The sequence below is a fragment of the Biomphalaria glabrata genome, chromosome 2 (genome assembly GCF_947242115.1).
Source record: "Biomphalaria glabrata chromosome 2, xgBioGlab47.1, whole genome shotgun sequence".
Taxonomy (NCBI): Eukaryota; Metazoa; Mollusca; class Gastropoda; family Planorbidae; genus Biomphalaria; species Biomphalaria glabrata.
In genome coordinates, this window is record NC_074712.1 from 34,076,341 (window position 1) to 34,093,491 (window position 17,151).

Consider the following 17,151-nt stretch of genomic DNA (forward strand, 5'->3'; position numbering starts at 1 on the left):
TTTTTTACTTGACACAGTCTGCAAAAGAGCTCACAGCTCAGCAGCAAAAAGCTGGCTAGAAGAAGAAGAACCCAATACTATGTAGTAAAGAGAGAATAATTATGTACACTTTTGCATGATTCTATTATCTGAATGTGTTGTTTGTCAAACAAAAGGGGAAGTTACTGAAATGCATAATGTCTAGTTCAGTGCAAGATTTGAAAGGTCCAATCAGATTTCTTGACAACTTTTCATTGCAGGCAGCGTTCATCAGGAGTCAGGGATTGGCCGGAGTGGCTCTCTGGTCACTTGAGCATGACGACTTTAGCAATTTGTGCCAGAATGGGACATGGCCACTTCTGAGAACTTTGGCCAGGGAACTGCCCGTAAACAGGTTAGAATGTGTAGGCCATTAAATAACTTGTGTTGTTATCTTGCATATGCCCTAAAATAACGTGTTGCATCCTTTTGTGTAGGCCAGGAACACTTTGAGGTATTTGGTGTGTGTTGTGTGTATTCAATTCAACAACTTATTTATCTAAACCTTGGCCTATGTTTTATAAATGTTATGCACACATAGTTGAGTCGTTTATTTTTCTCACGTTTAACCTCTATAACTTTTTCTCCGAGCTAAGACGCTAAGATGAACAAGGGCGTGTGGGATGACAGAAACTTGTATTTTGAACTTTCAACTTTAGATTTGCATTTCGTAGTCTATTAAAATTTAAATCAGGATTCTAATCAACATCTAGGAGAATCGAAAAAGAGAAAAAAAGGTGATTTTGTTTCTTTAAATTCCGAGATTCAGTCGCTGTATTTTGTTGTTGTTCTGTGTGCGCGCCGGTCAAGGGCACACATATTCCAAGCTAAAGCAAAGAACGGTAACCTCGAGTTGTTTAGGATCATTTCTACATATTCCCCTGGCAATAAACATTCTCAAATTCTCATTCTCAAACATGAGAAATCAAAGATCTTTCTCTGTCTCTCTCTCTGTCTCTCTGTCTGTCTGTCTTTCTCTGTCTCTGTCTCTGTCTCTCTCTCTCTCTCTCTCTCTCTCTCTCTCTCTCTCTCTCTCTCTATATATATATATATATATATATATATATATATATATATATATATATATATATATATATATATATATATATATATGAAATACTGCACTCCTCATTAATCTTGAAACTTACAGACGAGTCATATATATCTTCGCAAAGATTAATGAGGAGTGCAGTATTTCAAATAACTACGCAGCCTCAGTTGCGATTTACATATTTTGCTAAGCCAGCGCAGACGTAACCGTTAACCGCAGGTGTTCGATTTAGATTCTCTTTCCGCCACTTACGTCTGTCCTCGGCAGTGGATTTTCTGTTGGTCTCAATGTGTATCCCGCGGCCTTTGTAAGTGATCTCCATCTGTGTCGTTCCAATAGCGCCTGCAACTTCTATGTTAGTTCAAGCAAACACCTCAACTGGTCTCCGTGGGGCACCTCTGTTACGCAGAAAAAAAAGACTGCTTTTGTAAGACGTTGGTCCCCCATCGGGATACATTGTCCTGCCCAACTGTGTAACCGTGAGACTATATTTATAACGAACAAATACAAGATATGAATACAATATTCATTCACTTTACTTCCACGTATCACCTGCAATAAGCTCTGTTACTGAATACAGTTTATGGAGAAAAAATGTGATTGAAATGATGCTGCCCCGGAAGTAATTCTCTGGTTTCGAATGTGTTGGGTTCCCCGTGAACTTGAGACAACTCTGTTGTTCTGTTACTTACATTACGTGGTTATCGTTCGTTGGCATGACAAGAGTTCAAGGCAGTCAGGGTCAGCATGTCTGGGATTGACAAACTATGGTTCATAAATACGTCTTTAAATCCGCGGACAGTAGATAGATTGCGAAGAGAGCCGGTTTACAAGTTTGTCATATTGTGCAATAACGGTGGAATACATTTTGTTTTAAAATCTTGGGGCCGAAGAGGTTATTGACACGCTTAACACGGACCACAGACCTTCAAATGGCCTCCTTCAGTGGTAGAGCGACTATGGTTCATCTCGAACACTTTTTCATATGACTGTGGAGCCCTATTTTGGAGAGACACTCCCGTATACAAGTATCGCAGGTTAAGGTGGCTTTCGCTTTGGTGGTAGAGGAGCTGGCCATTTTTCGCATGGCACGCTTTTCTTCCAGAGCTGAGGCCCATGTTTTCTCGCTGTCTATAGCTTTCTTGGTCACCGTCTCTCTACATCTAGTGCGGTCTAGGGCTATGTCTTCCCAATGGTCAGTATCAATGTTCACTGATTTGAGGTCCCGTTTTATTACATCCTTGTAGACCTTATTGACACGCTTAACTCCGACCGTAGACGCTCTCGACAGGCGTAACACTGGCGTTAGACGTTATTGGCATGGTTGTCACGGGCCGTATCACCACGTATCAAGTCCACAGGAGACGAGACGCTGCAGCTTCATTATGCACTGTGGACTGAAGTTTTGAGGGACTGGATAGCACCACGTTACGGGCCGAATATGAACCACTAGCCGTAGGCTAGGTATCCCTGTGAAATGATGGTAATAGATAGTTTATAGTGTAATAAAAAGAGGTTTTTGGAAAGTTGTATTAATTTGTTAAAGATAAGCCTAGTACATTTCATATGAAGACGAAGATAAGGTTAGTATATTTCATATAAACACGAAGATAAGCCAAGTACATTTCAGATGAATATGAGGATAAGCCCAGTACATTTTCATGAACAAGAAGATAAGCCCAGTATATTTCCCATGAACACAGAGATAGATGTGGAGAAGAATTGAGTCAGATTTGGACCACATTGGTCGAGAGGCTAAGTACGCTTGAATTGGCTTGGCTTGGCTACCTAGAAGGGGGCTCGAGGTTCGACACCCGACTCGGGCAGAGTTGTTTTTACTGAGCGCGTAAAGGCAGCACGGAAAACCAACTCCTAGATACCCCCTCCCCCCACCAACCGGTCCACAAATGAGATTGGACCAAAAGCGCTCTGAGCATGCTATAAGCATGAAAGTAGCGCTATATAAAAGCTATAATAATAATAATAAAGTCTATTTCACTCAATACATAGGTACCTTGGGCACGTAGTCTCGTCTGCATTAAGTGTACAGTTTAGTTTTCTTTTTTTCTCTTGCTGTAATCTTCCATTTATTAGCAGCCCCCGTAAGGGGAAAAGACGCTATTAGTTTTGTTTGGTCTGTCTATCTGTCTGTCCGTCCGTCTATCCCGTTTAGATCTCAGAAACTAGAAGAGAAAATAAAAATCGGACATCATGATATCTTAGATCATTCAAAGTTCTGATGCAACGGCTACTTTTTTCTTTTCTGTAACCGAAAAATCTAATTTTTCAAAATCAATTATGCAAGCAGTTTTTTTCATAAAAAATACACCATTTTTACAACTATTCACTATTAATTGATATATACACTAGAGGCTTTTTTTAGTTAGGGAAATATTACTTTACCATTTTGTAACTCATTTATGTTTTAGATTTTTGATCAAAAAATATTATTTTTACAATTGTATCGCTAAGTTATGTAAGTTCTGTCATACTAAATACTACATTTACAAAAAAAAAATGTTAACCTTTTTTTTAAAGAAAAAAATATATTTAATATGCAAAGAAGTTGGAGATAATTTAAAACAACAATAATAAGTACTTTTCCCTAATTATCGCATGACCTCTAGCATGGAGTCAGGATTGCGGGACTCAAAACTAAAGGATTTTTTTTTTTAGTTTAATGCTACATTGGATGTTTTCTTCTTGAGGAACAAGAGATTGACCCTTTACAAAACAATTAGATCAATTAGATACTCATTATAAGACATCAGTTAGGCTAGGTTCACAACTTACTTCACATTCACTTTCACCTATCCTTTGGTCTGCTGGACCTTTGAGGCACCACAATGGTTCTGTCAACCTTCTTTCTCCATTCTTCTCTGTCATTTGTCTTTAATAGAATTTCATTATGATATTCTGTCTGAAAATATTGAAACCTGCCTTTTTTTCCTGCCTGGGTGGACCACTTCGGGGCCGATTTTGAGTTTGTGTTTCTACACAAACTGTCTTTGTAACCTTGTTTAGTCTACATTTCTTACATGGCGGAGCCGTTAGTTTGTCTTTCACTTTTAGTGTGTGCGTGTTTGTGTGTTAGCGTGTATGAGTACTTTAAATAACATTCTTTTTGATCGTTTTGTAGAATTTCATTCCCTATACAATATCACGACAATTTCATTCCCTATACAATATCACGACAATTTCATTCCCTATACAATATCACGACAATTTCATTCCCTATACAATATCACGACAATTTCATTCCCTATACAATATCACGACAATTTCATTCCCTATACAATATCACGACAATTTCATTCCCTATACAATATTACGACAATTTCATTCCCTATACAATATCACGACAATTTCATTCCCTATACAATATCACGACAATTTCATTTTCAAACAACGGACAAAAAATGTATAAATAAGAAACACGTTTAATTTTCAACAAAAATCTTTTTTTTTTAGGTTTTATGATACAAAAAACTATTTTATTTTGTAATGATTTTCTCTGTTTGACATTTACTGTGTATTTGACTTGATTTTCAACCTATTATTTTTTTATTTTTATTGAAATATCTGGCCGACATAAAATGAGACCTTGTGATACTCGCAACTTGCAACTGTGGAGAAATAAATGGGTACATAGCGATCTAACTGTACAACGATAGTTATGTTGTGGTGGGGATATTGTATGTTGTAGATGTAGATCTAATTGTACAACGATAGTTTTTATTGTGGTGGGGATATTGTATGTTGTAGATGTAGATCTAACTGTACAACGATAGTTATGTTGTGGTGGGGATATTGTATGTTGTAGATGTAGATCTAATTGTACAACTATAGTTATGTTGTGGTGGGGATATTGTATGTTGTAGATGTAGATCTACTTGTACAACGATAGTTATGTTGTGGTGGGGATATTGTATGTTATAGATGTAGATCTAACTGTACAACGATAGTTATGTTGTGGTGGGGATATTGTATGTTGTAGATGTAGATCTAACTGTACAACGATAGTTATGTTGTGGTGGGGATATTGTATGTTGTAGATGTAGATCTAACTGTACAACGATAGTTATGTTGTGGTGGGGATATTGTATGTTGTAGATGTAGATCTAACTGTACAACGATAGTTATGTTGTGGTGGGGATATTGTATGTTGTAGATGTAGATCTAACTGTACAACGATAGTTATGTTGTGGTGGGGATATTGTATGTTGTAGATGTAGATCTAACTGTACAACGATAGTTATGTTGTGGTGGGGATATTGTATGTTGTAGATGTAGATCTAACTGTACAACGATAGTTATGTTGTGGTGGGGATATTGTATGTTGTAGATGTAGATCTAACTGTACAACGATAGTTATGTTGTGGTGGGGATATTGTATGTTGTAGATGTAGATCTAACTGTACAACGATAGTTATGTTGTGGTGGGGATATTGTATGTTGTGTATGTAGATCTAACTGAAGTTTGAAAATAACTCACACTCTGGCCTTGCTGTTTGCTACCACTCACCACACATATAATACATTTCGAGAAATGGCTTGATGAAACTTGTTCCACTAAAAATATAACTTTTATTCATAAAAAGGAGGCTCGTCCACAGTCATCAGTCACTAATCGGAACAACTTCTTGCCCAAGCTAGAAGAGTCTCAAAAACTGCCGTTACGATACAGAACTACTTCCGTCCAAAAAAATGTGCAGTTTAAAGTCGCGTCGCCAAAAGGAAATTCCCGATTAAACTAATCCCGTCCTAAATCTATAACAATAGTTAAACAATCTTATTGATTTATTGATGACGTATTACATATTAGTTTTTCAATCTGTTAATAGAACTGTTCGCTTTAGAACTTTTATTTTCTTTAGCACACACTCCTTTTGGCCGTGAATAGCCTAAGAAACGCTTGAAAAAGCACAACACCTTAGAACAATTCAACCCACCCATGCATACCCTATGGGAATCCATTCGTTGTACCTATAAGTATAAATACTTTTGCTTTACTTTTGCTTTACCTTTGCTTTACTTTTCTTCCTCTTACCTACAGAAAGATATTTTTTGTGGTCTTCAATGCACTCTAGATACATTTGTTTAGATTTTTAAAAATCGAACAGCTCGAGAGAACAATCCACTCACTCAAAAAAAGCCCCCCCCCCCTCTCCCATTTTCAACACAAACACATGCTTATAAATGCTATAATTACATAGAATAGTCTATTAAAGGTTGGAATAAGAAAACAAATATTGCGTTACTTTCAAAGTTGCCGGAGAATCCAGTGTCATTAGAGCGTGAACATCTCTGAGTTCTAAATGATGGATAACGTTTGATATTTTAAGAGGAGTCTGCTAGGACTTTAACTGTTATATTGTAATACCTCACTGCGCACCAACATTTACAATGCTCCAGGTGCGCACCAGCACAACGCTCAGAACCGCGCAGGCAAGTATTGTGGGGTTGAGAGGCACAAACCTCTTGGCTACTTATCAGGGAGCGCTAGAGCTCGAATTCCGACCCGAGCTGAGCTGCTGAGCGCCCGAATACAGCCCGGAAACACTTTTCTAGATATCCCCCCCCCCCAACATGTGCACATAAAATAAAGAGTGGATCAGAGCGCACTGAGCATGTTATAAGCCTGAAAGAGGCACTATACAAAAGTATTAAAAAACAACAACAACATGTGATACCGAGCTCCACCCAAGTGTCGTAGCAAGAAAAAAAAAGTAATAGAACTATTTGTCGGAGGCGGGCAATTTACTGTGTGTTGATTTCATCATCTTGTCATTCTCATTGTGTCATAAACACGTCCTTAGTTTCTCTTCTTTCTTTTCGAGAAATGGCTAGCCTAGATTTGCAATAATGACGTAGAGATTAGACGCCAACATTGTATCATTGTATTATTAGTAATAATGGCCATGTCTTCTTTAGTTAAGGAGGGTGTCATGTGGCCAGCACAACGAACAACCGCCTTTACTTTTCCCTAACTAATGTCAGGTACCCATTAGAGCTGGGCGGACTCAGAGGCGCCCGAAGATTCCGAAATAAAAAATCCCAGTCTTCACCAGGATTCGAACCCCGGTCAAGCGCTTTACCGCTCAGCCACCGCGCCTCCTTTAGTTAATGTACTTACACGTTTAGTAGTGTTTGTCCCAATCAACTCATTGATTAGTTCTAAGAAAACTAAATAACGATTTAAGCCCTTTGAAATTGTTTTTTTATCAGTATTAGTAATATGCAAGCGTCTTTGGTCACTGAAACACTTACAAAATGAAAACCTAAATATAGATGTGAGAACCACTGGTCTTAGTCTTCCAATCCTTTAGACCCCGTACCGTGTCGAGGTGGCAGTGACCTGGGATGATGGAATGGAACAACACGTGATTTCAATGAAACATAGCCGTGGTCAGATGTTTGGTCGTGTCACTTCCAACTGAGTGACCCATTCCGCAGGTCCTTCTGAAATAGAGGTACGGACAGATGTTACAGTCACACTTAGTTTCCCTTAAATCTTTAATAAAAGTTCAGGAAAATATTTATTTCATACAAAACAAAAATCCGGCCAAGATTATTTAATTATTAATTTTTTTAAAATTAATATTTCTTTCTACCCTCTGTGTTTTTTATCTCCTCCCCCCCCCCTTTTTTTTTCTTTCGTTGTCTCTGTCAAGACATTGTTCACTGAATCAAAAGGTGTGCGGTTAGATTAGAAGCTATTCTTAGCTTTATGCGTGTGACGTCAATCAGAAGTGCTTATTAAAGTGCGGGTATTCCCAGAAGACGACAGGGACCATTCCATTAATGCACGACGCTGGGGACACACATCATCTTGTCATCACAGTGTCCAGCTAATAGCCTCTCACCACCATGATACAGATCTAATAACCTCCACTTCTTGACCGCACATACTCTAAACAGAAAATGACCAGGTCTCGTTCAGAAGAAACTCCTCAAATGTTTGCAACGATCACCATGCCCTGAAATATTTCCAAATTACTGAGAATGGTGATAGGGTTTGAACCCGACAGTGGCGTAGCTAAGTGGGGGGAGAGACACAAACATGCACACAGCAATTTTCGTTCATGAAGCCTGAAAATGTTGCTGTTTGGTGTTTTTGTAGCTTGTGGTTTTTCTACAGGGTAGAGTAGCTAGCCCTACGCCAATAGGAACATTAATTTAATCCTAAATATATGGTGCAAATAAATGGGAATGAAATAATTAATGAAGTTGATATAATATTAAAATATAGTCTTTTACTAATTATATTGAGAAAGCTTCTGTGACTATTAACGGAACAGTTCTTTATGGTCCAATTATCATCCAAGATATTAATCAACCAGTTCTTTATGATCCGTTGTATTAATGAACCCATTCTTTATGATGCTAAATATTTATGTTATATTAATAGAACATTTTCTTTGTTATACATTGCAATAATGTTATCCTGGCTTCATAAAACATTGAATCATAAGTCTCTGAAACACAAACATTTTTGTTATGCTTTATTCGATACGAGCGAGTAGTTGAGCAACTTTCATAGTGATGCTCTTCCTAACACCTAACAGAGACTAAACTTTGCTCAAGTCTCTCTCTCCTCTCTCTCTCTCTCTCTCTCTCCCCAGATCTCTCTCGTCTGCGTACCCAAAATCTAAGCTGCGACCATGTAGCAGTCTTCACATGCTAAAGGTCGACGACCCCAGCTTCTTCCTGTCTGACATATCATGAAGAATGCATCTCACGTGACCACCAAATTTGTTGACAGAGGGACATTGATACAGAATTTAAAGACAGAGACAAACATTTCCCTCATGGACTTATGTCCAACCTGCATGCTTTAGAGTCATACATACTGGATAGAAATAGCAATGAATTCTTACAGTAAGATCAAATCTTATTTGATTTATAGCGCAAAGCTCCGGACATCACCACCTCTCCTCTCAAGGTATTATGTTATGATTTCTGATATCATCAATCTTATCCTGTCTATTCCATACTCTGTCGAACCATTGAGAAACCACTCAAGCTTTGTCGACCGTCTTTCTCCATTCCTCTCTGTCTTTTGGCTTAGTGAGAACCTTTTTCAATTCTTTTATCTTGTCTTCCCATCGCTTTCTCTGACGCATCTTCTTATTTTTCTAGGTACTGTTCCCTGTAGGAAGGTCTTTGCGAGCCCTGAAGACTTTGTAATATGGCCATAGAGTTTTAGTTTGCGTTTTTTTTTACACTAGTTTGCAGGTCATATCTTGCCAACGTATTGTCTTACAGCTATGTCAGATACAAAGGTGCAGACATTTTCATTAGCGGCCCCCATAAGGGGAAAAAGCCGCTACTAGGTTTGTGCAAAATGTCCGTCTGTCCGTCTGTCTGTCTGTCCTTCTGTCACACTCAGATATCGAAAACTAAAAGAGATATGAAAAATATTATTTCATCATTAAATGCGGCTTGAAATGTTTAGGTGCAACGGCTACTTTTGGTTTTCTAAAAGCAAACCGTTTAATTTATAATATTAAGTGTGCAATCGATTTTTTCATAAAAATACACCAATTCTAAAACAATTAGGTAAATATAAGGGAGGCAATGTTACAATATGCTAACAAAGATGGACAATTTTTGTGTATTTTCAGTATCACTAAGTCAAATATATTTATAAAATGTACAGGAAATGTTTAAGACAAATATAAATAATAGTTAAAGATGTTTTTTTCTGGTCAACTAGCTGATAAAATTAAAAGAAAACATTTCTGTTTGTTTATAAAGGCTAATAATGCACTTTGTATGTAAATATCACGCACATTTTTTAAAATGGGCTTTTTATGCAGCGACTTTCTTGCAGTAGCGTAACGTCGCAACATGATTAGGTACTTAACCAATTCCTTAAACTTTAAAAAAAAAAATCAGATTTTATTTATTTTTTGTTTAGTGCCCCCATCCGAATAAAAGAAGATTATTTTTGTGCGTTTTGTCTGTTGGTCGGTCTATCCGTCACGATTAGATTAACAAATAACACTAGAGGCTATTGTAATTCTGATTTAACCTTTAATTTTTCATTCAGAAATATTGCAATAGTTTTAAGTATCTATAATAGATTGTTCCGGATGTTTTGTGAAAAACAAATCTATGCCAATGAATATTCGTTTGCTGTTCTAACTTATATTAGATTTTATTTCCATGCTTAAACGTTGCAAGAAACACATGATCTTTAATATATTGTTCCGGTTTTTAATGTAAATAGCATATAAATGCTAAATAAAAATATCTATGCTGATTTATATTTCATTAACTATAAAGTTGTTCCGGATATTGTTTTATAAAAAATAAATTATGTCAAATGATTGTTTGAAATCGCATAATAGACTAATATTACACTTATATTCTTTGACACTACGTCACAATAGTTTATTTATCAATATCAATTGTTCCGAATTTTAAATTTAAAACAAATTTGTCAAATAATTTTATTTTTTTCAAAAATATCGACAATAGGTTATTTAGGATTTTAAAATAAGAAAAGTAATTTACTAGAAACGATTATTGAAAATCAATTTTTAGACTTATTTTACAGTTAATTTTCTTGCCGAAACATAATAAAAGTTGTTAAATCGGTAAATAATGTTCCGGATTTTGCTTCCAACAAGAAATCGACCTACATTACCTAATTTTCTTACAAATCGTCTCCAAAAATGATCCGAATTTTATATGAAAAATCTAATAACGCTAATAAATGTTTGAAATCCCTCTTCTAATAAATCAAACAAATAATTTTCTCATTTACGAAAATTGGTTGTTCCGGATTTTTTATGAAAAATAGTTTAACTCTATTTATGTAAAATCGCACTTCTCTCTTACACTACATTTAACTTTCTAGCTAAAACGTTAGAAAATCTAATTATCGTTAATATTATGCTCCGATTTTTAAGGAAATCAAATTCCTAACACCAAAGTATGGTTTGAAAAAATCTCCATAAGGCTATGGTACATCTAATTTTCATAACAGACCATCCCACAAATTTAATTAACGGCATTTGATTAATCAGGAATTCTTATTTTCTCTCACTATAAATATATAAACATCCGGAAAAATCTATTATAGAAACTTAAAATAATGCGATGTTTCGGAAGGGAAATTAAATTTTAATCAGATTTTCAATAGCTTTTAGTCTTTTTTTTTTCGCTATTAACATAACGGACAGGCAGACTGACAGACAAAACAAAAAAAAAGCGTCTTTAATCCTTTTATATGTATATATATATATATATATATTGTTATAAACCTGGTGGTGGCACAGAGAGGGATAGTGGTGTGTGTGTAGTCAGCCGACACAAATCGCCCCAGGCCAGCGCTAGACGAGCGGTCAACCGTGACGAGTTACGACGGTCAGCCAAGACGAGTGTCAACACGACGGTTCGGGAAGGATCGAAGTCGTGAACAGAGCTCAGGAGCGTCACGAGGGACGTAGTCATCTGACCACCCAGAAACGTCGAGCGATGTTCCGTCCGGTTCTAGAAGGCCATTAGGGTCCCTATATAAGAGCGGAGGTGTCGCAGTCAAGAGGTGGAGAAAAGGGGCTTAATACAGCGAGGTTCACGACAGAAGGTTCACCGAAAGGGCTCAGAACACGGTCGACTACAGCACAGTTCAACGGGTGTTTCTGTACGGAGTATTACGACGGTTCAGTGCTGAGTACTGTCAAGTACAGTTGAGACGACTGGCGTCTTGATCTTGGTCTGCGATCGAGTCCGACACAACGAGCCTAGTGTGTGAAGTAAGTCCTGAACTGTTGAACCCAGTGCAAGCCCGGAACGAGACGGAGAGGCCAGTGCAAGAGTTGATACGGCGGTACGGTGTTATCGGAGAGATATTTGTACAGTGTACGTGTTGCCTATTGTACAGTATTGGCTGTTATTTATTCAACTATTAAATTGTTACGTTACTTTGGAGCCCTGAGTTCTTTAAGTTGGTGGTGTATGGTGCAGTTTGCAGAGAGCCTGGATAGTGAGATTCGTAACAATATATATAAAGTCTAACTAGCCCATCAAATGAAATGCTAAAAGAACTCACTCGGTGCACCAATGTCTATGAACCTTCGAGAAGCTGCTCGTATAGAAGACATTTTTTTAGTCTAACTAGGACGTATAACGTAATTGAATTTTTTTCCTTTGACGTCATATGGAGTTAAGTCTTTAAATGAAATGCTAAAAGAACTCACTCGGTGCACCAATGTCTATGAACCCTAAACAAGCTACTCCTATAGATGATATTTTTTAGTCTAACTAGGCCGTGTGACGTAGTGGATTTTTTTCCTTTGACGTCATATGGAATAAATTCTTTAAATGCTAAAACAACTCGGTACGGTATAGTAATGTTTATTAAACCTCGTAATGTGACTCGCATTTTAAAAAGACATAATAGCTAGATTTAGATCTAATCTAGATTTTTTACACTAGATCTAGATTTTTGTTTACACTAGAGCTAGATTTTTTACACTAGATCTAGATTTTTTTTCTTACACGAGCTAGATTTCAAAACTAGATTCAGATTTAAGTTCTAATTAAAATCATTATAGAATCTAGATTTAGAATTTCTTGGTCTAGTTTAGAATGTTTGTTGTTTTACATGTTTCGGATGTTCCTTCAGAATTGTAGTCCAAACCTCCCGTAGGACGACGGGGGATGGGAGCGGGCAGGGTTTGAACCTGGGACCATCGATGAATCCAAACGACAGTCCAGCGCGCAAACCAGACAGCCATAATTTAGACTAGATCAAGATCTATAATTTTAATTTCTAGGCTAAAAGTGTTGATTTTTATTTCTAAAGTCTAGATTGTCAATATGTCAATATTGCAATGTTATAAAATACTAAAACTAATCTACTATTTTAATATTTCATATTGCAATTTGTCTATTAATTGATTATCTAGTGCTTTTTTTATATAAATCTTATCTAAATTACATCTATATTATCCCAAATATATATTTTAGATCTAGATCTAGTAGATATAGATATTGAGAGTGCTAAATTAGTAGTTTAATTTAGGTAGATTTACATCCTCATTCTAGTTCCATTTAGGCCTATATGAAAATGCTCAATACCAAAAGATTATCTAAAATCGCTCTTCTGACATATTGTACATATCCGGTAGTTGTCATTCCGTTATGTGTAGGTATATTATCAATAGTAGGCTATTAGTTTGTAACCAGTTTGTCATTAGATCAAGAGCAATGCCTGGTCGTGCGGTTAGCGCGCAGGACTGATTATCTCTACGGTCTCGGTTTCATACCCTGCTCGATGCCATCCACAGTCGACCAGCGAATATGCGGATCCGACAGGGATCCGTCTCAAACGGGGGCCGCCTCTGAGTTTATGTGGCAACACAAACACTCTTTGTAATCTTATTATTATAGCCATCCAGAGTAAATAAAGACACGTTTCACCATTCAACAAAATGTCCTAGCGATAAAAATACAAGCCACATACACGGGGGGGGGGGGGGGGGGGCTGCATAAGATCTAGGAATGATATGTGGATGAGTCTGAGACAGTTGGGATTGTTTATCTTATCGCCAGTAGGAAAGTTAACCATGTAGATAGTATTGTCCTACATTGCTCTATGCCCCCCTCCCCCCCAAAAAAAAAACAACAACAACGTAGACAGTGTACAGAAGGCAAGAGACTGAACTACTTCCTTAGGACATGTCTAAGGAAAATAATGAATGTCAAATGGCAAGACAAAATACCAGATACTAAAGTCCTTTGAAGAGCATCCACACAATTCTGATACAGTCCCAACAGCAATGGGCAGGACTGTGACAGGTGGGGAAATGTGATGTGTGTTTGGCGCGTTTTAATGTCTAGGGGATGATTATTTTTAAAGCTATCACACACCAACCTATCAGCATATGAATCGGGAGCAGACACGCAACGAGACAAAGCAATGAAAGATAGATACAAAAGTTAAAATAAAGAATATTTATTTACATAAATATACATATAAGAATAAAAAAGGGGGAGGGTTTGCATCTATCTCTAGTGAATAATAATTTAGATCATCACTCTTGCACCTAATAAGAGAGTATGTAACTTTGTCCTCTGACTTAGCTGGTTGTCCTGTTGATGTCGCAGCTGGCTGTGTCCTGGCTTGAGGTTCTGCAGCTGGAGGTGGCGCTCTAGCGGATAGAGGGACGCCGGTGATATAGTTCTTGTGGAGTCTCAATCCCCAAAATCTAATATCTGTAGTGGGCACAGTAGGGCGGGTGGCCGGCTACCGTGGGCGCAAGGTTACTGCGGGCAGAGCTGATCTGCCGTGGGCAGCGTAGTTGACAGGATATGTCCAGTGAGTTACAGAGGGTTGGCGTAGCTATGACGTCTCACACAGATCTGGGTCTATAGGGACGTCGCACCTAACAAGTTGACAGGTGGGCTGTCGGATAGGCGGGCAATGCCGATAGCGCCAAGTAATAGAGTTGAGTAGGGTCGTGTAGACACTGAACAGCAAATGGCTAATAGTTGAGTAGTGTCGAGTAGACACTAAGCGGCAAATACCAAATAAATAGGCAGGTAACTCTTGATAGCAAATAGGTGATTAATCCAATAGATAAAAGGCAGGTGAATAGATCGTTGATCCAATAAATAGATAGGCAATAGATGATTCTCGATAGCAAATACAGTGCTGAATAGCACTAAGCACCTAAATAGGCAGACACCTGAGGGAGGCTGCGGATAAATAAAGACAAGTTAGGACATGTCTCTCATGCATCTTATCGATGCCCTCGACTGAGGTGCATTCGTCAGATTGGTGAAATTGCTTTAGAGCACAATGAGGAGATGATGACAAATGGGATTTGGGAAAATAGATGGCAGATAGTAGCAATATAGAAATGTACATAAAAGGGGAAATAATAATATAAAAATGTACATAGAAGGGGAAATAATAATCTCAAATAAACAACACAGGTGGATAGAGAAAGAAAAGGGGGGGGGGAGAATGGGCGGGGGTCAGCGACCCAGATAGTTTGTTTACATATGACCGTGGGTCGAGAACAATGGAGCGCGCTTGAATGGTGTGTCCGTTCAAGCGGCGCAACTCTCATTAGAGTAAAATGAGTAAAGGGGAGATAATTCAATACAGGGGAGATAACTCATATCTCCTTTCTAAGCGCAGTATTAGTGCGATAGTAGAATTATCAAGGCTGTCAACCGAGATACAGGAAATAAAATAAGGTGTACAAATATATACATGGTTGCATCAATGATCAATTGATGCAACGTAGCATTAATAGATTAATGCAATACATAAAATATACATTAGCCATGTTCATGTTTTCTACTTACGACAGTGAGAAATACACAATGCACTAATTAAATATAAATGAAATCCAATGGAAATATACACAGAGTAATTAAGATGGAACTTGTGATTAAGTTCGGCTTACCACCAGGTATTCCTCTAGGAGGGGGAATAAGTGATATAGTCCAGACTCGATAGCTCAGCTCGAATGAGAAATGAAAAAGGGTCTGGCTTGAGTTGGTTTACTTTATATAAGCCTGGAAAGTGCGGGCGGACACAGAAAATGCCCTAGGCTAAGATTTATCTTACACGTGGGTGGATTTGACTCGAGGTGGGAGCCGCACCTTGGAATATCACGCGGTGTGTTGACCAGGGCAATCTCTTAGATCAAAGAGAGACGTGAGAGAAGGGGGGGGGGAGAAGGATTAGCTTGCATTCAAACCAAGGTGGTGTCACTGCGACCGTCCTTCAGACATCCGGCGGGTAAGACAAAAGAGGTTGTGTGTTTACCTTTCCCCGATCAAGGGCAGATAAATGAAAGGACGCGCCTTAGCTATCTCCAAGGTGGTGGACTAAGTCTAGCCTGGAGAGGAAAAGGTGGGGCGGGTGGAGAATTTAGGGGTAGGATGGTGAAATAATCAAAATAAAATAAATAAATAATGACAAATAATAATTAATGCTGTGATAATTTAGAGTGACTCTGACAGCGAGTTTTTGACTTGTCACAAGGACACGTCTGCAGAATTGAAGACCGCCGCATCCCTAAACGACTCCAGTATGGCCAATTTAGAGAAGAAAAGCGCTCACAAGGTGTACAAAGAAAACACTTTAGGGACACCCTCAAGGCTTCTCTGAAAGCGTTCAGCATAAACCCATCCACCTGGGAGACAGACGCTTGTAAGCTCTGTCTTAGTTTTGTAAAAATTTTGTAAATGTTCTGTTAATGTACTTTTACAGTTCTGTTACTGCACTTTTACACTTCTGTTAGAGGTATATGGGTAACACCCTATTCTGGTCAGAACAAGACCTGTACCCACCACATGCATCAAATTCTGATTTTTAAATTGGCCTGATATCAATAATTTTAATCGAGGCACCTGTAAGAAAATTTAAAGAGTTAAATAGTATTTTAAATATCGGTGAGGTTCTCTCCCCTTCCCGTGTGAACTTTACGCTGTGTATGTATCTATAAATAAATGTTCACATCAGTGAGATTATTTGGTCTTTGCGGGTGACTGTGTTCGAATGTGTGTGTGTGTGTGTTATGAAGTGTTTGTGTGTATGTGTTTCATGGTGTCGGTGAGAAGTAGCCGACGATTGGTTGGTGGCTATGCAGTGTGTATGATGCAAGATGGACGTCCTTGCCGTAAGCTGTCTTTGGTAAGCCAGAGGACTCCAGAAAGCCAGAGTGAAAATATGTGTTTTTGTAATGAGATTTTGTTCAAAATACCAATTTATATTATGACATAAGTCTACTACATTTATTTGATTTCATCTTAAGTTCAATTTGTCTCTATTGTAATCCAAGTTGTATTGAGTTTGGTTCACAAAGAAGTGATTCCACGTCGTATAAGTTCACATCTAATACACGCCCTCCTCTAGTTGTCACTTTGGCACTACAAGTCAACAAAAGTGTGTACGTGATGTGTGTGTGTCAGACAGTGTGTGTGCGTGTTTGAGAATGCATGTGTTTGCGAGTGTGTCACTATTACATCCGTAGAAAAACAGTGTCATTACAGGTGCACTCCAGTCGTTATCAGAAATCAAACAGCTTTAGGAGCGTTAGAAGGGCACT

The 17,151-nt window shown here is 38.0% G+C and overlaps 1 protein-coding gene across 1 annotated transcript in view; it reads left to right on the top strand.

Annotated features, from left to right (window-relative positions):
- Nucleotides 1–17,151, top strand: part of LOC106079747 (chitotriosidase-1-like) — a 174,250-nt gene that overhangs the window by 90,292 nt on the left and 66,807 nt on the right. The window contains exon 9 of the mRNA XM_056020174.1: nt 240–373. Coding sequence (XP_055876149.1) covers nt 240–373 — 134 coding nt within the window. The remainder of the gene's footprint in view (nt 1–239; nt 374–17,151) is intronic.